We start from the raw sequence: 27,072 nt of genomic DNA on the forward strand, positions 1-27,072 counted from the left end.
AGAGGAAATCTTGATAGCTGTAAGGAATCATGCCAATTCCTATCAGTCAGAAAAGAAGCAGGGACAAGCAAGACTACTGTCTCATTGGCCAACAAAGGGGGCCCCCCACTGAAAATAGCCTGTTCAATCACCATCTACAAAAGGGAAGCATGTTGTCAGTCTCCTTCTCCCCAAAATTCTAATGACCTCTGCCTTAGCCCTCCGAAACAAGATACCTCGGAACAGACCTTCTACAGGAATTGAAAGCTTTACACTAGACATAGCACTGAGAGGCTCGTTGCCCAAGTTATCTGCACTGAACATTTGCACTCACATTCCAACGATATTTCCGTTGCACTGGAATGGCTGCAAATTTCTTTCCTGTGGAATTCTTTCCAAATAAACTGGGATGAACTGCTCTCTATAACATGTGCAGTACTCAGTCCCTGACCCAACCACAGTTGGTCTCATCTCAACAAATCTTTAGCTGCAGAACTAGATAGAGCTGATAGCATATCTGAGTATGCTGGAGAGTCAAAACTTGAAATTGCTAACAGATGTAGGGAAGGGAGCAGAATGACAGCTTTTCAAGATATAGTAGATACCTGTGTGCACTCTGAAGGTAAAATTCTATTTAATTACTGGGGCTGTTTACCTTTTTCTATGCTAAATTAAACATGTTTTTCTTTAATTTAAAATATATTGTTTCCCTGTATTATTAAAAAGAAAAGGAGTACTTGTGGCACCTTAGAGACTAACAAATTTATTTGAGCATAAGCTTTCATGAGCTACAGCTCACTTCATCAGATGCATGCAGTGGAAAATACAGTGGGGAGATTTTATATACAGAGAACATGAAACAATGGGTGTTACCATACGCACTGTAACGAGAGTGATCAGGTAAGGTGAGCTATTACCAGCAGGAGAGAAGAAGAAGAGGGGAAAAAAAACCAACAAAAACCTTTTGTAGTGATAAACAAGGTGGGCCATTTCCAGCAGTTGACAAGAACGTGTAAGGAACAGTAAGCGGGGGAAAAAAACACACCTCTGAACAGCATACTAATCCACAGAGACCTTCCTACCAACACTACAAAAAGAAGGATTCTAGGTGTACTCCTCCTGAAGGTCGAAACAACTAACTGGACTTCTACATAGAGTGCTTCCGCCAACATGCATGGGCTGAAACTGTGGAAAAGCAGCATCACTTGCCCCACAATTTCAGCCCTTCAGAACACAATGCCATCCACAGCCTCAGAAACAACTCTGACATCATAATCAAAAAGGCTGACAAAGGAGGTGCTGTTGTCATCATGAATAGGTCGGAATATGAACAAGAGGCTGCTAGGCAGCTCTCCAACACCACATTCTACAAGCCATTACCCTCTGATCCCACTGAGGGTTACCAAAAGAAACACCACCATCTGCTCAAGAAACTCCCTGAAAAAGCACAAGAACAAATCCGCACAGACACACCCCTGGAACCCCAACCAGGGGTATTCTATCTGCTACTCAAGATCCATAAACCTGGAAATCCTGGAAGCCCCATCATCTCAAGCATTGGCACCCTGACAGCAGGGTTGTCTGGCTATGTAGACTCCCTCCTCAGGCCCTACACTACCAGCACTCCTAAGTTTCTTCGAGACACCACTGACTTCCTGAGGAAACTACAATCCTTCGGTGATCTTCCAGAAAACACCATCCTGGCCACTATGGATGTAGAAGCCCTCTACACCAACACTCCACACAAAGATGGACTACAAGCCGTCAGGAACAGTATCCCAGATAATGTCACAGCAAACTTGGTGGCTGAACTTTGTGACTTTGTCTTCACCCATAACTATTTCACATTTGGGGATAATGTATACCTTCAAATCAGCGGCACTGCTATGGGTACCCACATGGCCCCACAGTATGCCAACATTTTTATGGCTGATTTAGAACAACGCTTCCTCAGCTCTCGTCCCCTAGTGCCCTGCTCTATTTGCGCTACGTTGATGATATCTTCATTACCTGGGCCCATGGAAAAGAAGCCCTTGAGGAATTCCACCATGACTTCAACAATTTCCATCCCACCATCAACCTCAGCCTGAACCAGTCCGCACAAGAGATCCACTTCCTGGACACTACAGTGCTAATAAGCGATGGTCACATAAACACCACCTTATACCGGAAATCTACTGACCACTATAGTTACCTACATGCCTCCAGCTTTCATCCAGACCACACCACACGATCTATTGTCTACAGCCAAGCTCTACTATACAACCGCATTTGCTCCAACCCCTCAGACAGAGACAAACACCTACAAGATCTCTATCAAGCGTTCTTACAACTACAATACCCACCTGCTGAAATGAAGAAACAGATTGACAGAGCCAGAAGAGTACCCAGAAGTTACCTACTACAGGACAGGCCCAACAAAGAAAATAACAGAACGCCACTAGCCATCACCTTTAGCCCCCAACTAAAACCTCTCCAGCGCATCATCAAGGATCTACAACCTATCCTGAAGGACGACCCATCACACATCTTGGGAGACAGGCCAGCCCTTGCTTACAGACAGCCCCCCAACCTGAAGCAAATACTCACCAGCAACCACACACCACACAACAAACCTATCCTTGCAACAAAGTCCATTGCCAACTGTGTCCACTATTCAGGGGACACCATCATAGGGCCTAATCACATCAGCCACACTATCAGAGGCTCGTTCACCTGCACATCTACCAATGTGATATATGCCATCATGTGCCAGCAATGCCCCTCTGCCATGTACATTGGTCAAACTGGACAAGAATAAATGGACACAAATCAGACGTCAAGAATTATAGCATTCAAAAACCAGTTGGAGAACACTTCAATCTCTCTGGTCACTCGATCACAGACCTAAAAGTCGCAATTCTTCAACAAAAAAATTTCAAAAACAGACTCCAACAAGAGACTGCTGAATTGGAATTAATTTGCAAACTGGACACCATTAAATCAGGCTTGAATAAGGACTGGGAGTGGATGTGTCATTACACAAAGTAAAACTATTTCCCTATGTTTATTTTCCCCACCCCCCACTGTTCCTCAGATGTTCTTGTCAACTGCTGGAAATGGCCCACCTTGATTATCACTACAAAAGGTGTCCCCCTGCCCTTCTTCTCTCCTGCTGGTAATAGCTCACCTTACCTGATCACTCTCCTTACAGTGTGTATGGTAACATCCATTGTTTCATGTTCTCTGTGTATATAAAATCTCCTCACTGTATTTTCCACTGCATGCATCCGATGAAGTGAGCTGTAGCTCACGAAAGCTTATGCTCAAATAAATCTGTTAGTCTCTGAGGTGCCACAAGTACTCCTTTTCTTTTTGCGAATACAGACTAACACGGCTGCTACTCTGAAACCTGTATTATTAAAGAATTATTAAAGAACATGGCCATATGAAGGGAATGAAGGGAGCAAGTACTCCCCTTTCCATTAGGAAAATAATACAGTTTGTGTGTGTGTGGCAGAATTAAAAAGTATAAAGCTTTGAATTTTAAAAAGGGTTATTAACTTCTTTCAGTACTTTTCCAAAGTAAGAAACAAGTGCACTTATAAAGGGGAAAGGAAGCTTAGCACTGTTAAGAAAACAAAATGAATTTAAACATGCGATTAATACTGCTACTGAAATTAAAAAGAAAGCATCTTTTTAAAAAATCAATTGTCTTGAAACAAAGCTTAGACTTTTGGCTATTGATAGTATTTTTAGACTCAGACTCTCTCTGGAGAGTTAAAAGTATGCAAATGCAGAGTGCACAGAAGCACAAACACACACATGCTATACCTTTGTATTACACTGGCATTTTATTATTTAATTAAACTACTCTTATTTTTCTAGCTCACGCATGCTTCCCTTGAGACGGCTTTGCTGTTAGCCTGCTGGCCTTGACTTCCAGCCAAAAACAATTCAGAAACAAAAAGGGACAACAAATCATATTTTCACAGACATTTTTATCCCTCAGTACAACCCTGTTTTCACACAACATCATGCAGACTCTGTGAAAACTATAATTTATTGCAATAGCCATCCAAAACCAGGGTTTGACACATGCTCTGCGGTGTGTTTCCACTTTTATAATGTCTTAAATTGTGCCATTAGGAAGGAACTGTTATGCTGAAACCGTACAACATTGTTTCAAAGGACAGTAATCAATAGTTGATAATGGCCTAAGAGATACCAGTAGGCTGACTTAAATACTAGCAGAAACCAGTAACTGTATCTCCACTAAAACAGCTCAGACAGAAGTTGTATTACACACAATTGCAGATAAAGATTAATTTTGAGAAATACCTGTTTTCAAACAGTTTTGTGCATCATGAAGACAAGCTCTAAAACAGATAATCAACCTTACAAAACAAAGCTAATTTATCAGGCTATTTATCACTACCTTTCCACTGCATAGATTATCACTTACCTGGTGGCAACCCTGTAAATTTGAGTCTCTTCCATATGATGAATATGACCCCCTTTCAGTTTTACCTGTCAATAAAAAATGAATAGGTGTGTAAATGTTACAAAATGTATATATCTTCTCTCCATATTTCATATGAAATTAACCTACATATCCATATCGGTGTTTACATAAGTAAAACAGGCACTTCTGACCACATACTGTACGTAGGCAACAGAAAGGGATTAACACTTTATTCTGGGCATGATAACATGGAAATACGCCTCCTATTCTTAGCCATACTGTTCTACACACTTCCTAAAACTGTAACTTAACGGGATTCTACCATTTCTCTATAGAAACAAATAGACTTCTCACCCCCTCATCTATGGTACACCCTTTTTTTGTTCCCCATCTCTCTCTCACAAGCTGAACAATTGTTTTTTTTTTTTATTTATTTACACAGCAGGCAGGCTACCTATAGTGTGACCCCTGCATAGTAATTCCCATTGATTAGACTGACACTCACTGGTGAGGGCAGAGCTAATCAATCATAGGCTCTCCAGATGGCGAACTTAACAAAGAAACTGTTCAGGATTCTGCTTTTTTTTTTTTTACTCTCTTTCCCAAGAGTAAATTCCCTCATGATCAACGTGATGATGGAATTTACACCTGGGAAAGAGAAATTTGGTTGGAAATTTGCCATTCTCCACCAAAGTTCCGACTGTACCAGCAGTGCTGGGACTTGAACAGAGGCCCAGTGACTGCCAAGCCTTTATGCCAACCCTAAGTACCTAATTTTTTTTCAGTGGGCCTTTAAAACACAGATCCAATAGCCGAGCTATAGCACTGGCTACAGGTATGCCATATTTAAAAGTAAAATAAAGATCCTTTATAAATTGAAAGAGTGGTCTTGAACAAAATCAGTCAGGAAAGAGACAGTTGCTGCAGAACGCTATGTCGTAGCTGGATGGCACTAAACCATGTGCAAGGGGAACAAAGAACAATCAGGAAGGTTGGTACAAAACATACTGGCAAAAAGGGCCCGTGAGTTGGTGAGGATAATGACAAGGGGATGGTAGGATGACTGTCAGACAAAACGTACAAGAACAAATCAAATATCACTAAGGGCACTGTTGATAATTCTGAAGCTCTTATTACAGTTAGGAACGTATAAAATGCCACATACAATACTTGCTTCTAAGGGCCAGATGTTACACACGCGACTTATCAATGCCAACAACACCTGGGAACGCAGATCTAAGGTTCAGATTGTTTCCCAATCAAATCTATAATAAATTGTAATAACTGGCTATACGCACTACATTACCAATTCAAAGTGAATCATTTATTCAACATCACTACCAAGGACACATTCATTACAAAACATTTTCTTGACAAAAATGCTACTTTATTTGGAAACGTCACGCTGTAGTAATAACAAACATATCCATGGACCACGCAAAGCTTGTTGTTTTGTTGGCATTTTGTGTTGGAAAAAAAAGAGCAAGTGGACTAAGAAGACAAAATTGTGTTTCTTGAAGACAAGTGTTGAATGGCAGTCTAAAATATGACTAAATCTAATTTTCAGTCAATTGAACAAGACATAATATAGCAGTTTTTCAAGTATGGTCTGATTTTTATAGAGATAATACCTTTGTTGTGTCAGATTATTACACAAGAAGTACGCAGTAAGTTTTAATGGTTCTTAAAATTATCCTAAACATACTTTATCCCATTTTGTCAGCTGTTTTTATTTTAATATATAAAGCTACTATATCTCTTGATCTCCTTTGAGAAATATTATTAATGAGGTCTGGCCTGTAAGAGAGGTTTGGGATAAAGTAATCACACCATATTCTTTCTTAGTCCCTGGAGTGAAAAACAAAAGCATAAAAACTTTTTGTATAACAATTTAAGAATTTTTGTGGGTTGTTTTTTAAATAAACTCATACTTCACAAAAATTAACCAACAATCTGCAGAACTTGTTTGTATATATTTAGTAACTTCCAACAGGACTTCTGTGTGGTAATAAAAAAGGGATGAAACATCTATTTTGTTATCCCCACAGATTCAGCGCGGAGGAAGCCTCAACAGAAAAAAAAACAAAAAAACCCACAATATTGAAATGACAATCAAATTCTAATCTTGAATCGTGGGGCTAGTGTCGAGATCTAAAAACAAAACATCTTGCTGGTATGTGTTTGGAGTTATGTATGTTACTTCACATCACCCCAATAAGGCTACTTGTTTTAAAGTCAGAAAGTCAGTACAAACAAAAAATGCTAAGGATTGAAAAGGGATGGTGGTGGTGGTATGTCTCTGTGTGTAAGCTAAGTATAAGCCACAACACAAGAAACTCTGAAAGCAATTCTCATTTGTTGCATGGGTATCAGTCGTCTTCTTTACTATCATATCAGATACAAGCTGCCTCATCTTAATTTCAGTTGTTAAAAAATATTTATCCAGATATAAAAATAAACCCACTGCAAATTACAAGTTGTCAGGGTTAAAAATCTACTTCTATTTGTGTGGGGGAGGATAAGAGAACAGCATAGACATGAATCATTCTCAGTAATTTGAGTGTTTCCATGACATCAATGGGCACTCGTCCAGGACTCTGTCGAAGTCTGTGAGGTACCAAAGCAGCACAGCAGCCAGCAGGAGATTGAATTTTTTTTTTTTAAAGGATTATGCTCCTTGTAAAGATTTCATCTGTAGCATCCACTTTTACCACCAAAAAGATAGCTTTGGAGATCATGAGTGAAAACATTTCATTCTGACAGTGTAAGCCCTTAACTTTATTACATCTTTTTTTTGTTTGTTCCAAAATACAGCTAGAAATCTGCTTCTCTATTAAGAACAAAACCACAATTTTTGAGAATATCAAGAAACCATTTAAAAAAAATTTATATATATATATATATATATACACACACACATACACACACACTTTCACAATCAATTGTAATTATGAAATTAACATTTTTTTGTAATGACACTTCATTTTATAGGCAAAATTTCTTTTGTATAAATTGTCCATTTAAAATTAGCTACAGTCTTGATGTTGATTTTCTGCTTAAAATTCACTGGCACATTTGCTTCCGATAATAAAATTTGCAAGAGTGCTGATAATATGCTAGAGGAGGCTCTTAAAGTAACTATTTGTGCTCACAAATACAAAAGCTTCTCCTGAATTTCTCCATTTACTGTACGCTGCGTCTCATTTTTCGTCACCCTAACACAACAGTATGTGTTTTTTAACTAAGGTTTGTCAAAGCTAAAGATTATTTACAAAAAAAAAAAAAAAAAAGAAAGAAAGAAAGGTTTAAGAGAGAGTCTACAGTGATGTCGAAACCCGACGCGTTCACTGCGGAATTTTCGAGACAACCCTCTAGTACTAGAATGCGGCAGCCGCTGCGGATACTTTTTGGCACAAAGACAATGGTGGCAGTGCCAAGCCCCATGGCTAAAACTACTCAAAAGAGGCATAAGGGTAGCATTAATCGCTCAAGTCTTTTACTGCATGGAGTACTGATGTCCATAATTTAAAAACTAAAAGTACCCGTTAGTAATATGTGCTGTAAAAAACGGGGAGGGGTGGGGGGCGCTTGAAATACAGACCAAGAAAATATCTTGTCAGACATTTGATTAATTTTTCTACCTAGAGGACCAAATGTTAAAATGTGCCAACTGTTTCTAGCACTGAGCACATGTAACAAAAGATATATCCTTATGTGGCTTTATGTTCTGACAATTGAATCAAAGCTTCATAAATACAGTTGACCTTCAGTAGAGTGTTAAATAACTTTGATGCATGCCGTGTCCTTAAAATAATGTATAGAAAGCATCTTTATTATTAATAGAAGTAATTGTAAAAAAACTCTTTTCAATTAATTGACACAATGTATGCCAATCAAACTAACTATTAACAAAGAACGGACAACATGCAGCTCCTCTTTTCTGACAAACACATTGATTCTGCAGTTTTATACTCTATAAACACTCACAAGAAACAAAAATATTACTTATCTAAACAGAACTAAATGATTGCTTAAGCTACATTTGCTAGCATTTTAGTTTTACTGTAAGAAAGAGAGCAGCGTAGGACTGACAATCAATCAATAAAGAAGCCACTTGCCTCTCCATGGTGCACTTTGAAAAATTAATCAAATTAAGTAGAAAATTTAAGCAACTTCCAAAGCATAAATGCAAGTCATCTAATTCTCCACTATATTTTCCTTTGCCCTGAGAGATAGGGCACCTTGTCTTTAGTATGCAGAATAAGGAGACAGGAGGCAACTCTTTCCATCTGCTAAGGAAAAAAGAAGTGCAGCTATTGTTATAGATGATTTGAGTTCAATGTTTATGTTGATTTCATGTCTGACAGATTTTTCTAGAGATCAGCTCAAGCAGTAAAATTGAGACCCAGATTTCCAACACTCTGAGATTTCATGTTTAAATTTTGGTTTTGCTTAAGTCCATGACAAAGAGAAGGCCAGTTAAAAAAATATTATTTGAGTTCAGTTGGAATTTGAACAGCTCAGAATTTGGGGTTATTCAGGTCTGGGGTTTTGGTTCAGACCTACTTCTTATTTCCTCATCATGTATTTTCTCACATTTTTTGGAATCTTATTTTTGTCTCCTCTTCCTCTGTTCTGCATTCACCAGCCATGGAAGAAAGGATGTCTCAAGAACATCTCAAGGATGGGCTGATTGGTCCACCCAAGGAGAATGACAAATTAAGGAGAGGGAAAAATCACCAAGCATCATAAATGTCAAATCTAAAGTATATTTTGGAGGAAGTTATCAGCAACTCAAGAGGGGTTTGTAATGGAAAACTTCTTTTCTCAACTTCACATATAGTTTCATATTTGGTCAATATACAATGAACAATGTGCAATGTTATTAATATACAAATAATAAGGTTTAATTTACATCATCATTAGGATCATGCGACTTTTCGCCTGAGCCTAGATTCCCCACATACTTCTACACTTCCCTGATGTCTGTTGGAGTTTTGGTGCACAGCAAATTCAGGATTGACCCTTTTATATTGATAGGCATCAAGAATCATTTAACTCACCACTGATGTGTAGCCACCCCACTGAGCTGGAATGCAGCGCCTATTGGACAGCACAAGCAACACTGCACAATAGTTTACAAGAGCAGTGTTTCGGTCTGTCAGGATTTTCATTTTGATTTTGTTTATTAGAGTTTGAAAATTTGAGTAATTTTAATTTATAATTAGACTCAATTTAAAATGCAAGTTCTTGGCCTTGACATCTTTTCCCGCTAAGAAAGCAAGAACAGAACCCCACCCCTCATTATATGCCAGGGGGTGGGGGAGGGAATTGAACCAACCCCTTTCACGTTTGAACAGTTGCTATTCCTTTTGTGCAACAGCTACTTTTCATACTGTTTTGGCTTTCTTATCCTGCTGCTCATTATATTTTGGAATGGTGGAGAGGGTGCAGTGCATTGCAGGAGTCCAGGAGCCAGAACAGGTGTGCACATCCGTTGTGAATACTGGAGAGTAGTCCTGTGGAGGGACAGAGGGCAGAGTAGGTGGATTTGCTGCCAAACAGATTCAATAGCTATTCTCCACCATGGATCAAGTGCAAAATGATCCAAGAGGCTACTGGGCTTTAGCAACATCTGTAGATCAGCTCTAGTAGGGTACATCTAAACTACAGCTGTGAGTGAGCCTCCAAGCCTGGATAGACAGACTAGTGCTAGCTCAGCTCAAGCTTGTGGGCTAAAAATATCCGTACAGATGCTGCAGCTTGAGCCATAGTTTGGGCCACCCACCCAAGCTCAGACCCCAGTAACTGGGTGGTCTTGAGAGCCCAAGCCACCACCTCAAATCTACACAGCTATTTTTAGCATGTTCACCTGAGCCTAGCTAGCCAAGTATATCTACCCAGACAGGGAGGCTTGCTCCCTGCTCCAGCATAGATATACCATAGTGTTCTGAAGCCTGGACAGAGGTATAATTCTTCTTCCTTCTGCCTGCACACAGATATCCAACACAGTTAGTCCGGCTGGGCACAGGATTTGGGGCTATCTATGTTTCTCTCATACTTTTATGTCTAGAATGCATAATGCACAATATCCAATTTATTTCAATAGGGTTTTGCATAGTATAATTTATACTACAATCATATCCAATGGTAATGGAAGTATCATGTCAATGAGCTGTTTCATTCTTTGTATTACACGTGAAGTACTGACAATAAGAAAAATCCTGCAAATTTTAAGCTAAATTTGTGCAATACAAAACGATACACAACACTGAATCAGATCTAAAGAAGGGCCCACGAACTAGATATAAAATCAAGGGAAGTAGTAATCCCAATAATTTTAATGGCATCAAACCCAGTTAAAATGTGCCAGAGATCTGGCACAATATTAGCAGAAGCACACTTTGTTTTCTTTTGTTTTAAATGAAAAGGGCTTTCTGCACTTACATTGACATGCAGTAAACAGTAATGATTCCTAGAGACTTTACGATGCCAATGCAAGGGGAGATTATATTTTTTTTTAAACAGTACCATCAAAATATAAAGGAAATTAAATCCTAAAAACCTACACTAAAATAACATTAAGGAACTGACAAACAACCTAAAGCAAGGAAATTCATAGTTAAAGTGACATTTCATCACTAATTCAACTCGTTGATCTTGATTTTATTCTTAAATAGGCAAGTCTATTTCTTGCATATCCCAAGAACCAGGCTAAAAGTAGCCAAGGGCTACTCCACATGAATTACTAGGTTACACATGTTCAGTCCTAATGCACCCCCTATTGCCTACTGCTTACATTGCAGGAATAGAGCTGCAAGTTGTGGGATAGAGAGGTGGTGTGCAAAGGCTTGAGCTCTTTATGCTGTCAAGCCAAATGGCAATATAGCAAGAATGTGGGCCCTGCAAATGCCTGCTGCTCCAAATTGCATACCTAAGCATGTTTCACTAAAGTCTAATATTTGTTCTGTGTTTATGCAGTGTGTAGCACAATGGGGCCCTGGTTAAGGCTGTGAGTTTGTCACGGAGGTTGGAAGTCACGGATTCTGTGACCTCTGTGACTTCTGTAGCGGCCAGTGCACCTGGCTCGGGGCAGCTCAGGTAGCCCCTGCACCAGTTGCTGCTGGGGCAGTCTTGGGCCACCACGCCCCCGCCCCCTTCCCTGAAGTAGCAGAGTTTGGGTGTGGGAGGGGGCAGGGCGTTGGGGCATGGGACAGGGTGAGCAGGCTCTGGGCAGCGCTTTCCTGGGGGGCTCCCTAGAAGAGGCAACATCCCCCTCACTCAACTGCTAGGCTGAGGTGTGGCCAGGCAGCTCTGTGGACTGCCTCCGCCCAGATCGCTGGTTTCGCAGCTCCCATTGGCCGGGAACCGCAGCCAATGGGAGCTGTGGGGCTGAGGCCTGCAGGTTCATAAAATATTGATCCCAAGTCAAAAGACTGAGGCAAGCTGCTTACACATCCCATCTCCGTAATCTACCCATCTACTACCGTATATAACAGTGATGCATGGCTTTTTGTTGTCTGCTTTTTAAATGAAAAACCCTTGAAAAATTGGCACTTAAAATGGTAACAGTAAGAAACTGCTGACAATGTACTAGTTTGTGCTACTTTTATATAAAACAGTACCTTATTCCTTGAGTAGTCCCACTGACATCAATGGGACTATTTGAGAATTAAGGAACTATTCAATGTAATGGTGGTACAATCTTCTTTTGAGTTTGTAAGAATAAAACCATTTACTTGTGCCATTGAGAGTTACTACTTGTCTTGATAATATATTGCTATATAACTACTGTAAGTTAAGGGTTGATCTTTTGAGAGGTGAGTGCCCTCTGGCTCCCACTGACTTTTTGCTCAGCACTTTGCAACAGGTGTTCAACACCTTGCAGGATAAGGCCCTTAACCAGTGCACAGGACAGTATTATCATTTCTTAACAGTAATAGAAACCATGCAAATAATGTGCTTTGTATCCAGTACATTCACTGACTGGGAGCAGAATACAAATGTAACAAACTCACAGAATTTTCATGAAGAAAGTGGTTAAACAAAAACAGTTAGTGATATCCAATGGGCTTTGAAGAAATTACATTTCCTGGGTTAAAGAAATCTTATTACCTCAGTGTGATGGACCTCTAAATTTGTTTATCTCATAAAACTGTTTATTCTACAGAAACTAATCTCAGGTTACCAAATATGTTTCACTAATGAACAACTATTCAACTAAACTCAATGTATAGAGGTGAAAGACTATTTTTCTTTTAAATAATGATCTTTTCTAAATTTAAAATGCCTCTGAACTTAGGCATTCCTTTTTTCATAGATTCACAGATTTTAAGGCTGAGAGGGATGACCATCTAGTCTGAAAACCTCCATAACACAGGCCACAGAATTTCACTCAATTTTATTTTGGAGGGAGGCAGGCAACATTAGTAAACGCATGCACCATATCCTACCAGCACCCAGCTCTGGCACTTGCAAATATCATAAGATAAGTCCTAGAATAAATAATCATTACAAAATATGAAATATCATAGAATCCTATTGGAGTGAGTATCAAGGTAACAAAAAGGGTCAAAGTTTATACGAGTATGCAATAAAAAAGAAAAATATCTGTGATAATGCCTGAATTTTTAAGCAAAACGTAAGAGTAGAATGTAAATGTTGCTTATTTTGTTATCCTAAACAAACCTCATAGTTTTTTAATTGCAGTATATTCCAGAGTAATTCCTTATCATTTGACTATGGCTCAGGAGATTTTTATCATGTATCTGGAAACCTAGGTTTTCACTCAAGCATGAAAACAGAATCACTTTAAAACAAGCCAGATACATATCTAAGGCTATGAAAGAAGCAGAACTGAAAGAAGACAATAAACTTTGATACAGCCTATGTGTACAGGCTTTAAATCTTTAGACTGTAAACCCACCCCTATCTAAACCTTTATTAAAAGGTTACTAAAACAAACCATGTTGGACATGGTTTGAGATCAAGAGATCAATTAGAAGTCTTATCTTTAGGATGATGGGTCAAATCCACATCTAATCATTATCAACAAAACTCATTCTGACTAAATGGCTGTATTTTGTCCTAAAAGTAAAACAAGTCTTGTAATCTCATTTTTTTTTAGCTTTAACAGTATATTAATCCAACAAGACACCACACCGATTCAGGAATACCTTCCATTCAAAGGAGTACAATGATAAGCATGGGCGTCCTCTGCACCAGCATTTTACCTGGTTAAAATACATGACCTATGCCTAAACAGAGAACTTCGGAGTCACTGGTGCTTTCAGTGCTTATGTCATAATTTATAAACAAAAAAATAAAAGCACAAAAAACTAGCATTTTAGCTGTCTGACTATAAGGTTAATATGTAACTTGATTTTCTTAAAAAAAAAAAAAAAAAAAAGCAATGGCTATATATAATTTATAGCATTTAACAGGCAAATTACACATCGCCATTCCTGACTTTCTCAAGAAAACAAATTAAGTTATATATTAACAGTATTGTCATACATTTCAGGATGCTCAAATATATTTTCAGGTCTTACATGAAATCTCCCATCAAACTGGTACTACATAAAGAATTACTTCGTCAGCTTTTAATTTATTTCAAAATCAAATATAAAATTGGTTCTATTTTCTTTTTGGTTCCATTTTCCCAGCCCTCAGTGCTCTTTGCAATTTTAGCAGAAGTACATATAATGTTGTAGCATTTTAAAATTTAGAAATGCAAAAATTTGCTTCAATTCAATATAAATATCAGTTATTTGTAACACAGCTAGGTAAAGAAAGATATAAAAAGTTTTTTCTAATATTTATTATATTCTGATCTTTTACTATTTCCTTAGTGACAAAGCTACATATTGTATAACTTTGATTAAGTAAAAAGGGGTGAGGGTGGGGGAATCAAACCACAAATTTACAGGATATGGCAAAAAGCAGAAGTGAGCTGGTAAATACATTGCAACATATTATGATCGTGTATCCAGTATACTCAAATCTGCAATATCCAGCAGAGGGCATCCACACCCTAAAATGCTTACACTTGAGACCTGACATTCCAAATCACTTTAGTCATTACAATTTGGGCTGAGAATACAGACAAGCTCATCACATCAGTACACACAAACTAATCAGCACAATGTCTGATGAACAATGACAAAAAATTACTATCAAAAGAAATCTAAAAATGTTTTCTTTAGATACACAAAGAAGTTTATTGCTATGGAAAGCATTCTCTTCCTTTTTCTAGACTATTGAATACTTAGAATTATTCACTACTAAATGCAAACTATGGCATCTTTACTCAAGCAAAACTCCCATTCATCAGTGGAAGTTTTGCCTGAGTAAGGAATTTTGAGTAGAGACCTAAAAAAAAAAAAAAAAAGTTGGTTTTATACATATATTATTCTCTATGGGTTAAATCCTTACCCCACTGAAGTCAATGGCAGAACTCCATTTGTCTTCAATTGGTCAAGATATCACCCATATACTTAAATTACCTACAGAACTAGACAGCTACATTACCCACAAAGATTAGACATGTCATTATTTTCAGATTTTATTTAATTTAGAAAAGTTGCATTATAATCAATGGAAGAATGCACCAACTGTTTTTCATGATTATTTCAGAAACCAGTGTATTAACTCAAGTTTGTGTTTGTGTTGGACCATTTTAAGATTACTACACATGTTTAAGAAGCCACCAATCAAAATATTCTATTCACTATTGTAGAATGAAGCCTAAGCTTTCAAAGAAGGCAGAATCCTTCATTTCAGATAGGTGTGGCAAGCATAGAGGTGAACATTTTTTAGCCTCCAGTTACAAGTTGCAAAACGTATTAAGATAATTAACTGCTACTGGCCCATCCACTGAAATGATCACTTTTAACATTCGCCTCACCCCCAAAAACGGGAATGATGGCTATTTGGGTTTCATGTCAGATTTTTTTATTTATTTTTTTTAATTTCAGTAGCCTTGGGAGACGAACTTAATTCACAAGGTCTACAAACCAAGCAGCTTAGGTTACATGTAGGTCACAATAAATAATACTCATCTCTTGGCCAATATGAGCTGCACTGTTACTGCATAAGTTGAAATGACAAGCTTTTATTATTCCTAAGCACTTGATTCTGAAACATTTGCACAATCTGTTAAGTCCAGACAAATTTAAATGGTTCTGACATGCAGCCTGCTAGGGTCAGCAACAGGGATAATGCCTCTTTATGTGGGTAAAATTTTGTGGCATATAGGTCACTCTCTTGAGGGGAATCAACTGTGTGCCTCTTCTTTGCATTTCCACCACAATCCTTCATCCTGCAGCCTGAAGCTGAGAGTGAAATGCAAGAAAGGAGCCGAGCGCTCAAAGCAAAAATCTGCTTCCAGGACAATCCATTATATCTGACAAGTTAAATGTTCCATGGTAGACCATATGGCATCAGAGCAGGGCTGACGATGGAAGAGGGAAACTCAGCAAATGCATCACAATTAAGGAGTTTGACTATAGACTTTATTTTGACTTACTCTTTTATTAAATTTTAAATGTAGTCTTTCCCTTTCAGCAAACCCCTTATAAGGCCCCACTATGGGCTTTGCATATATGAGGTTCATCAGAATTATTTTTTCTTCATTCTTATGGTCATACGTATTTTAAACAATGGATTTGAATAAGTCATTTTGACACGATGGATTATCTAAGTATAGAACCTTTCTATTACTAATAAACATAATAAAAATATTAGTAGTAAATTGTTAAAGACCAGAAATGAGAGACAGAGAGAGAGAAATTAAGAAAAGGAAACTTTCAGAAAAAATGTTCTGACAATGCATTCTATGAGACTGGAAAAGTCTCTCAAGGGAAAGGATGGAACCCGCTTCACTTAAAACTAGACTGGACGCTAGCAAAAAAGCTGCCCATTCCTGAAAGTCATCCTAATGAAGTCACTGTGAGCTCTGTGATTATAAAGTACGTATAGCATTGGGTCCATACTGTCAGCGTGCACAGCCAGAGTGAATGACTAAGAGACCTAATAGATCTTTTCCATCTTTAAAGTTTGACTCCTTTCATTTTCACTGTGCCAATAAATGGCCATCCCTCCAGTCTCCAAACACTTAGCGGAATCTGTACCAACGTACACATGTTCATAACTAGTTTCATTTCTTATATCAGAAAAATGTAACAGCTGTGGTCCACAACTGACATGTTCCTTTTTTTATTCTGTGGTTTGTCCAATAACAGAATCAAATTCTGAGTTAACTGACGACTTCAATTGCAATGAACTAGTCCTCTGTAATAGACTTGTAATACACATGGTGGTTTCCTAGCCTACAACCCATAGTTACCTTCTTTGTAGCTATGCTACTCTTCTTATATCACCATTATCTAAATACAGACATTGTTCAGTTCTAGAAAGAGGTGTTATTACAAGCAGAGTGACTATAATGGAGTATGATGGAGCTAGAAGCCAAGGAATATTGTTGCAGCAAAGCTAGTATTTTGCCCAAAGGGAAGTGTTTAAACAGTGGCAAATAATGAAATGGAAAAAAGCAAAAATTGTTTTAACTACATTGAACTGCTGTTAAAATAATTTTAAAATAATACAACTTATATACAAGAACTGTTATTTGCCCCAAATTCCTTGGGGAAAGTCTGAATTGGTAAACAGAACTAAAAGAGGTTTCTACAGAACTATCAAATTAATCTGGTTCAACAACAAACAGGTCTGTTCTCAACTGGCACCCTTGGTAACAACAGTGGGAGCATTTGGGCGCAATACACAAGAGTTTGTAAAATAGGTAGCTAAAGCTGAATCTGTATTTAGGCACTTAAAAGAATAGTCTCATATTCAAAAGTACTGCAAATCCATCTACTCTGACTGATTTCAATGGATGCTGCTGGATGCACAGAATTTTGAGCATGAGGGCACTTATTTAGGTACCTGAATAGAGTGTTGGGAATCTAACTTTCAACACCCATTTTTATATCCCATTTTAAAAAATAAACAAATAAAAATCTTGGCACATAAAGGATGAGCCAACGCTGCCTCCCATGAGGGGCTGATGTGCTGCTCATTGGAGTCAATGGAAAATCTCCCATTGATTTCAATGGTAACTGAACTAGACTCTTACCTGGGTGAAACTTTCACTGAAGTCAACGGGAGTGGTACTATTGTACCTGAGGGCAGAATTCAGTCTTTTCAAGGATTTCTGGAGAGTGAAAGTCACTATAGAAATTTTCAACAGGTTTGTAAATACTTAAATTGTAATTATTCTTCTGGTCAAAGAACTTAAAAATGAATTAAGTTATTCATTAAGCTTATTCAATTAAGCTTATTCAAAATGAATGATATGCAGCACTGTAACCCCACCAACCCCAACACAGTATGCACCTTCCTACTTTAATTAAGATGCGTTCAAAGTGCAAACTTCAGATACAGATTTGGATTTTTGAACACTCCAAAGTACAGAGTAGCTCAGATCCATGGTTTTAAACACTCTTATATACATAGATAGGGTCCATGGCCAAATTCTGTAGGTGGGTGGGTTCACAAAGTCCAGGGAGATATATATGCTCGGAGATTCTGGTTCAGGACCATCTTGAGTTAAATCTAATATTCTCCCTATGAAAGGAATAAATATATTTTCCCCAAATTATCTAAAATATGAATGTTTGCTATACATGAACTCCAATTTACTCCCATTGTATAACCTTATAAAATCTTGCGTAACAGACTCACACTAATATTGGGAATTATTTGATGTAAGAAGTCTTAATTTAGAATTGTTGAGGCTGTATCATTTTAGGAACAAAAGACACCTTCCTCCCGTCCTCTTTCTCCTCTCAAAATGATATGAATTGTATTTTGCTTTTGCATAAATCTTTCCAGAGTTCTTTTCTTTAAAAAAATAGGTTTAAAATTTTCTATTGCTATTTTTATATCCTTCTGCCTGTAAAGGCCTGTTGTCTTAGTTAGCACGTACAAACTTCAGATTGACAATTATTAGAACTAATAAAGGCTTCTAAAAACAATCTAAAACAGTTTTTTGATAAATCAAGATGTCACAATTCATACCTTATGACAAGCCAAGCTAGAAATGGATGCTGTGTATTTCAGTGGAAAGGCAGTATTTCCAGCATGCCAGAAAAATAAACACTTTTTCACTTACACCAGAATAAATCATGAGTGACTCCATTGAAATCAATGGATCTAAACCAGTGTAAAACAACTGTCAAAGAAAAAATAAGGCCCAGTGTTTCTAGTCCTGGTGTTTCTTAGGATATAGGAACCTAAATTTATCATTGGCCTAGCACTTAGTATTGCTGGTATTGGAAGTTTTTAGTTGGCTATCATTATTTATTATTTGTATTACAGTAGTTATTGGAAATTGCAACCAAGATTGTGGCCCCATTGTGCTAGGCATGGTACAAACATAGAAACAGACTGTCATTGCTAGAAAAAGCATACAATTTAAATAGGCAAAGTGTAGGAGAGAGGAAGTATTATTATTTTAACAGTGAGGCACACAGGCCCAAAGCCACCAAGAGACTCAGGCATTGTAGTGCCTAACTTTTAGGTGCCTAGCCACCCAGTGGAATCCACAAGCCCTGAGATAGGTGCCTATGAGCCCTATGCTATGTATGGGGAGAGACAGGAGCGAAGAATGGGATCCACAGAAGATGCACGAGGCAAAGAGTCACTAAAGCTAACCAACAGCAGATACTGAGGAGAGGGTGTATCCTAAGCCCCACCCCTCAGAAAGCATTAGGAACCTAAGTCTGGGCTGGAAGGAGGCACCTATATTTGCTTGGGATTCAAAACCGGGAACACTCTCTTGGAGTCAGATGTCTAAGGCATTTCTTCCAAGAATGGCAGCAGCTCATGCTAACTCCAAACAAAATGGCTGGGGGCCAGGAGAAGACTATGGGATACTCTGATGTGGGCCTCAGTTTCTCCTGTTGAGGCAGTTCCACTGTGGATAAATAAATACGTATTGGGCCAGAGAAAGCATGATTAGGGCCATAGAAAGCCAGAGAAAACATGGTTAGGGCACTCACCTAACAGGTGGGAAACCCATGTTCACATACCATCTCATTAGGCATCATCCTGGCTGAGTTTCCTAACCCATGGTCTAAAGGTTACAGTGTGGACTCCTCTTCCTCCACCTGGCCCTTATGTTAGTTAGGCCTGCCAGATTGGACCCATGGGTGAGCACCTAGTTTCACCTGATTTGAGGATCCTGCTGGGGTTCAGGCATGAGATAGGCACCCAGGCACCTAGACTGAGGTATATCCAAAAGCAGAAATTTAGGACCCTAGAGACCTTTAACAGTGGAAAGTTAGGCACTAAGGGAGTTTAGGCCTCCAGGGTTGAACAACAGCTTAGCAGGGGTTTCAAGGCCTAATTTTTTTGCTTAGGCAACTAAGTCCTTTTGTGGATCTGGGCCAGAAAGATTAAGGGACTTGCTCAGTCACGGAGAAAGCTTGTTCCAGAGACAGGAATTGAATCCATTTCTCCTGAGTTTCAGTCTAAGGCCTTACCACAAGACCACAGTCGTGCAATTGTTATTTATGCTGTGCATTTAACAGCACTTTGTGTATAACCCATTTTAATGTTTCCCTGACCTAGTCACTTAGTTACTTTCCACTTTTGTTTATGTGGATACTTCACACAGCAATGGGGAAAGGAAAATGAGCAGCAGGACTCAGAGATAGTGAGTGTAGTATTTGAAGCTACTTTTATATATATTTTTTTTAACTGGGAGTACCCCTCTAGAAGTACTCCTTACATAGATGAATTAATGAGCATAGTTCAGGAAGAGAAGAAAAAAGGTGCTAAATTAATGTCGTTTATCTCACGATTCCAAGATTATTGCATCAGATACAGAAATAAATTATTTACTCCATGGATATTATAACCTATGTTACTTTAATTATATAGCTATCAATATCAAGATATGTACACACAGAAAGGGAGGAAGATGCAAAGACAGAGACAGTTACACCAATTCACACCAATATTACACCAGTAAAATGAGGTAGGTCTTCGTGCTTTGTAAATTCTACTACTGTACCCAGACCAACATGTTCATTACTAATTAAAATGTCCATATGGTAGAACACCACCTGATCCAATGAGCTTTTAAGTATAGTAATTGTCAATGCTGAAGTCTTACATTGATAACAAATCTGAAATTTTGGCCTGGATTGAATATTGCATGCATTGTTTTCTAGACCATTAAAGAAATACAATTAAAACTTTAACAAAGTATTTATTTTTCTACATGACTTTTTTTTAAAAAAAAGGTTTTTTGTTATCCCTCCATTTTAAAAGAACAGAACAGAAAGTTAAGAAACTGTAGAATCAATGTTGTGTATTTAACAAAAGGATTAATTTACATCGTGACGTCATATAAAGCAGCTAAGAATGCTCTTAGTGGTTGAAACTCACTGAGCCACATGAACACTGTGGAAAGCCCCTAACATAGTGTTACCATGGTGTGGGGGAAAGCAAGCTACGGTACTCTGCTGCATATGGACTCCAAATTCCTTGTGCATAGCACACCCGAGGGAACTACCAACTCCATACAAGCCAGAGCAAAGAGGGGTTGTTGGCAGTTCAGGGTTCACATTAACGGAACGATCAACAATTATGGATCAGGGCAAGGCTGCAGACGGGAGCTGGAGTAGTAACGATATAGGGGGGCTAGACAGCAGTCTACTGGGAAGTAGATTTTATTTCCCCCAGCTGCTATGTTGATTCACCTGCACAAAACGTGTTTATTTGGGCTTGTGACTTTGACCCAGTATACATAATGATCCTGGCTGCTTGGTGACAGGAAAAGTCCCCATTAACCTCCATGAATATTATGGCTGCAGGATCAAGTTAAGTTTCTCTGCAATTTCTTTTAAATAATCAGGAACATTATTTAATCTTAATGAGTGTATTTTATTAAGCACCCTTGCTGTCCATATTTTAGAAATCCCAGGCATGATTTTCAAAGGTGCTGAATTCCTGCAACTCTCATGGAAGTCAATGGAAGCTGTGGGTTCGTGGTAGTTCAAAATAGTAAAGCCAGCAGGTTCTAACTGCCAAATACTCTTTTAGAAAAAAAATCTCAAAAAAGGGACTGGGAGCTAGACATGGAGACAAGCTACCATCATTCTCACTTGCCAAGCTGCAAGATGGAGGAGATGCAAAAATGTTAACACTCTCCTCAAATCCCTTAAAATACAGTGCTGCAACACTTATTACCTACGGCGACTCTTCCTGGTGAGGGCAGAGCTGAACCCTCATATGCCCTCTTATTTCCCAGTTTAGCAATGGTAGCAAATGTTTCTGCTTCCAGCCAATGGAATTTTCAACTATTTTGCCTTTCAATCCCAGGGGAATTGTCATTGAAAAGATAAAACTTAGAAAATGCAACTCTTGGCACCAGGAATGGAACTTGGACTAGGCTTCCCAAGAGCCAGAGGAGAAACAAATTATTCCCAATGGCACTTTGCTTTCAGGGGAAAAGAAAAAGGCCAATATTATTTAGAGTTTTACTTTCTAAATGGAGAAATGTAATGATCTTTCATGGGAAATTTTAGATTCCTGGAAAACAAAAGTAATATTATACATGCAGGCCTTCAGGAATCAATCCAAAGCTGTAAAACAAATATGTGAATCAACTTCCTAAATAAGCAAAAACACTATTTTTCTTCAGATTTAGGTTCACAAGCACAAAATGTTTCAGTTAATCATGCAATTGCTTTTTTATACAAGTCACTTAATAATAGGTTAATTATAGAAATGGCCCTAAACCTAAACCCTTAATCAGAAATCCCAAGCTTTAGAGGGTTCAGAATAGGGTTGCCAACTTTCTAATCACATAAAACTGAATACCCTAGCCCCACCGCTTCCCCAAGGCCCCACCCCCTACTCTGCCCCTTTCCCTGAGGACCCCCCTGCTCATTATATTCCCCCTCCCTCTGTGGGTCACTCTCCCCCACTCTCACTCACTTTCACTGGGCTGGGGCAGGGGTTTGGGATGTGGGAGGGGATAAGTGCTCCAGCTGGGGGTGCGGGCTCTGGGATGGCACTGGGGATGAGGGGTTCAGGGTGAGGGAGGGGGCTCTGGGCTGGGGCAGGGATGAAGGGGGGGTGAGGGCTCCAACTGGGGGTGTAGTTTCTGGGGTGGGGCCAGGAATGAGGGCTTTGGGGTGCAGAAGGGGGCTCCAGGTGCAGTGGGAGGGACTCGGTTGGGGAAGGGGCTAGGGGTTGGGGCACGGGCTTACCTCGGGCAGCTCCCAGTTAGCGGTGCAGTGGGGCTAAGGCAGGCTCCCTCCCTGTCCTGGCACTGAACTGCATCCCGGAAGCGGCCAGCAGGTCTGGCTCCTAGGCGGGAAGGGGCAGCAGGCTCCGTGCACAGCTCTCGCCTGCAGGCACCGCACCCATTGGCCGTGGTTCCAGGCCAGTGGGAATGCAGAGCTGGTGCTCGGGGTAGGGGCAGTGTACGGAGCCCCGTGGCCCCCCTGCTTAGGAGACGGACTTACTGGCTGCTTCCTGGGCACAGCGCGGTGCCAGGACAGGTAGGGACTACCCTGCCTTAGACCCACAGCACCACCGACCAGACTTTTAACAGCCCGATTGGCGGTGCTGACTGGAGCCGCCAGGGTCCCTTTTTTAGGGGCGTTCCAGTCAAAAATCGGACACCTGGCAACCCTAGTTCAAAAAGAGCTCCAAATTTTACAGCTCAGGATAGCTAACTGAAAGTTTAAAAAAAAAAAAAAAAGTGTGGGGATATTTCTTCACGCTGCTTCACCTGTCCAGGGAATTTTAAATTACCGGTAGTTGGCGACACAAAGAAGCCCAGTCCTGCAACCCTTTCTAGCAGTAGTCACAATGAGTGGGCACATTCAAAGGATGCACTGCTCTTGGACGGGAAGGCTTAAAAGATTTTTGGTTGTTTGTCTGGGAGTTTTCGTTTATTTTTAAACTTAGATTTATTTATCCATTCCAATTCATTAAGGTCAAATTGTTAAGAAGTGCTGACTTATTTTACAAGGCTGCACTTTTTGGCCAACATTTCAGAAGAATGAAGCACCCATGACTCCAGCTGAAGTTTATGAGAGTAGAGGGTGGTCATGCTTCTGAAATATCAGTCACAAGGGAAGCACATCAAAAATCAAGAGACAAAAAGCAGTGGTCATGTTCGAAAAATGTGGCCCTAAGTGCCCATCCAAAGATCTAGGGATCTTACCTAATTAAACAAGCACATATAAAATATCACAAACATTTACATTCAAAGACTTCCTCCCCACATCCTGCCAAAAAAACTCTCCCTCAATCCACTCAACAGCTACATGATTCCCATTCACCAGACAAAGAAAAAAGAAATCTTTCCTTCAACCCATCCCTCAGGAAGAGCTCAGAAATTCAAATAGGAATTATTTGGGGGAAGTTGTATGGCTTGCGTTATACAGGAGATCAGACTAGATGATCACAATGGTTCTTTCTGGCCCTCAAATCTATTATTCTATTAATTAGAACTCATAGTAACCCATACAAATAAAAACTATGGGTTCTTCTGATATAAGGTCAGTAATATACATTTGATAATATGCTTATTGGTTTTTGTAGCATTTAAGGACCAAACACTTCTCACCTTGTTCATTCTAGCAGTCCCTCTGAAGTCCAGTTTTTGTCCCTTAGTAATGCATTTGTAATTCCTTCATAGTAGAAAATTAACTAATCTTAAAGTCATTTAATCCACCAGCAACTCAAATTATTATTACTTGTATTATGCTAGCACACAGAGGCTCCAGTGAGGATCGGGGACCCATTGCAATAAGTATTATACAAACATAAAGTTAAAAAAAGTTATCCTTTGTCTTTGAGAGCTTACTGAGAAAAAACCTACACAGGTGGATCTTTATGCTTGCCTAATATTTCATTTAAATCAATGGAACTCTGCATACTGTAAATCTCTGTCCCAATAAAGTCCTTTGCAAGACAGGGATCATCTGAAAACCTAGGAACAATGAGTGGGTCGTCTCAGTCCAATTCTTAGAAGTGTGTCCACTCACAAAAGACAATTCACATTTGCACTAGTTGAATAGGCATAGAATTGATATGCCCTGTCAACCCTGGAATTGGTCCCTCCAGGTCATAGTTAAAGCACGTTAGGAAAACATGCGTGGTTTATTACATACTCTCTGTGCCAGAACTTAGAAATAGAGAATTTTAGTCACCACATTTGCCAGTCTGGTATCTTCACACACACAACACACACACACACACACACACACACACACACACAAAGAAAGAAAAAAAGAAATAAAGACATTTTAAAAAATTAACAATAATTGAAAAGAAAGAAAAGACAAAAAAAACCAGATTTATTTAACTAATTTTTAATCTTGTAAAATTAAAATGGTATGTGTGTAAACAACTAAACCTCCTGACCAATGCTTGTTTTTAACTTCTGCTATTGCATTCTCATTTACACTTATTAGAAGTGGTCAGAGATTTTATCAAAAGTGTTTTTAATAATAGCAGGAAAGTGCCTTAAGCAACAGATTTTAATTGAGCCCAAAATACAGATTTGGGAATAAAGAACCAATCACAGCCAGAAACTCTTTAAAAAGACACAAAAAAGAAACATCATCTTCAGCAGTTACTCGACAATAGTTATACTGTATGTAAAGGAAATAAAGAGCTCTCTAAAACTTAAGAATGAACCTATCTATTCAGATTGCTTACAGGTGACATTACACCATCTGGTTGGGCAGTTTGCCCATACAAAAGGAAACAAGCTAAAAAAGTAAAACCTGCTTCATTTTAAAGAAAAGGGTATGCAAAAAACAACAGGAATATATAATCATATGTTTATACAATTATGTTCTATTCAGAAATGTTACAAAAAAGATTTTTTTAAAAATCAAGCAACTGAAGCAAATCCGTTTTTTTTAGAATAATTTAGGGCTAATGAAGAATGGACACATGTTTGATAATAGCTGGATAATATGCAAAAAATAGTTAGCATGGTTCTGAATCAAGAAGAAATGACAGATTGCACAAAAAATTCATAGGGAAATGGAGAACTATCAGTAATGTTAAACTTTCTACCTACCCTTAACAAGGATTATTTATACTTTTCCCAACTGTGCTTGGACAGAAGATTTTGGAATTCAAAAAAAAAAAACCCACACACAACAAACTAACAGGAAATTGCATTTCATCAATGGACAAGTGTTTTGCATTAATCACCAGACATTTAGCAGACATGGAGCATTTACAAATTTCTGCTGGATTCTGGGAGAACATTCTTGAAGTTTGTCTTTTTCCATGAGAAACCCTTCAGTATTGTTTATGTATCTCGTCTGAAATCATTTGCGTATTAATAATGTTTTGTCTTCTTAACGTCAGAGCTCAAAATCATTATGAATCTATTCCTTTTCTAATTTTATTGACTAAACAAAACTTTCTAATCTACTTTGAGACTGATATGGCAAAACATGCTACAGTGTTAATCCCAAATGGTTACTCACAGATCCAAAGATCCAAGTCTGGATAACAGCACACCGAGCCTCTAGCTATGCACTAAACATTCATTCACATTTCTAGTCTAGGGTGTGGAGATACCCATTTAGAATTTGTCCTTTATAGCACATGTAGATTTCAAGGGGAAACGTTTAACCAGATGTAGGAGCCAAATCAGGTGTAAATGTTATGAGCACCGTTCCAACTATTTTGCAAAACAGAAATGAAACCATATTGCCAAAATATCTTTGAGGGGGAGAAAAAATGGAATCCACATGAACAGAGCAATATTTATTTTAAGCCTTACAAAAACTGCAGAGGCAGAATAACCTGTGCAAATGTGTCCTCAAAGGCAGTTTAGGAAACAGCTGGGGCCAGATCTTGCACTCTTTACCCAGAGAATATCTCATTGAAGCCAATGGGTGTTTTACCTGGTAAAACATGCACGATGAAGCTTTGGAGATATAAACTACTGTATAATGAATCTGCTCATTCAAAGGAGGAGATGGACTGAGTCAAACATCGAGCTTCCTCAATCCTAATCTTTTTAGGGTTTCTCTGTACATGTGCACAGTGCAGCAAAGAAAAAAGAAGAGTAAAAACATTTTCTAAGTTTAAGAGCAATTTCCGTACTTAAATGAAAACAAATAATTATTTTTGAAAGGTCCCTTGACCTTGTACCTCAAATTATTTTTGCATCACATTTTTTTAATAGTTCATGCTTTCACAGGAAAGCGGGGTATGTGGGGGGGGGGGGATTTAAAGAGTTAAAGGCTCCCTACCATTAATTTGCATCTGGTGCTTTTAGTGTGTGTGCGTGTGCGTGTGTTTTTCTTCCCTGAAAAGTTGGCAGAGCCGACGATTTTCCATAATGCAAGCATTTGGGAATTGTGAGCGGAATGAAACCGATCCAATCTCCTGACTGCGACATGAATTTTCATTAATTACAACCTTGTCAGCAAAAGCATTATCAAAGCTGAATATGAAAATGCTAATGAGTTCTCATTTGCATATTTTTCTTTGTTGGAATGTCATTAATTATTACATTTTATGATGATGAATGCAGCTGTCGAAGCTCTCCGATGCATAATTAGCCATCAGAATGCCAGGAGCCGATCAGC

General features: G+C 38.7%; 1 protein-coding gene across 11 annotated transcripts in view; it reads right to left on the reverse strand.

Moving 5' to 3' along the window:
* The window catches only part of TCF4 (transcription factor 4), a 314,975-nt gene that overhangs the window by 147,809 nt on the left and 140,094 nt on the right, over positions 1-27,072 (reverse strand). For all 11 annotated transcript variants that reach the window (XM_084629483.1, XM_084629487.1, XM_084629488.1 and 8 more), the window contains one exon: positions 4,424-4,488. In XM_084629483.1, the coding sequence (XP_084485609.1) occupies positions 4,424-4,488 (65 nt within the window). The remainder of the gene's footprint in view (positions 1-4,423; positions 4,489-27,072) is intronic.

Source organism: Lepidochelys olivacea (assembly GCF_965140295.1).
Source record: "Lepidochelys olivacea isolate rLepOli2 genome assembly, chromosome: 5".
NCBI classification, from domain to species: Eukaryota; Metazoa; Chordata; order Testudines; family Cheloniidae; genus Lepidochelys; species Lepidochelys olivacea.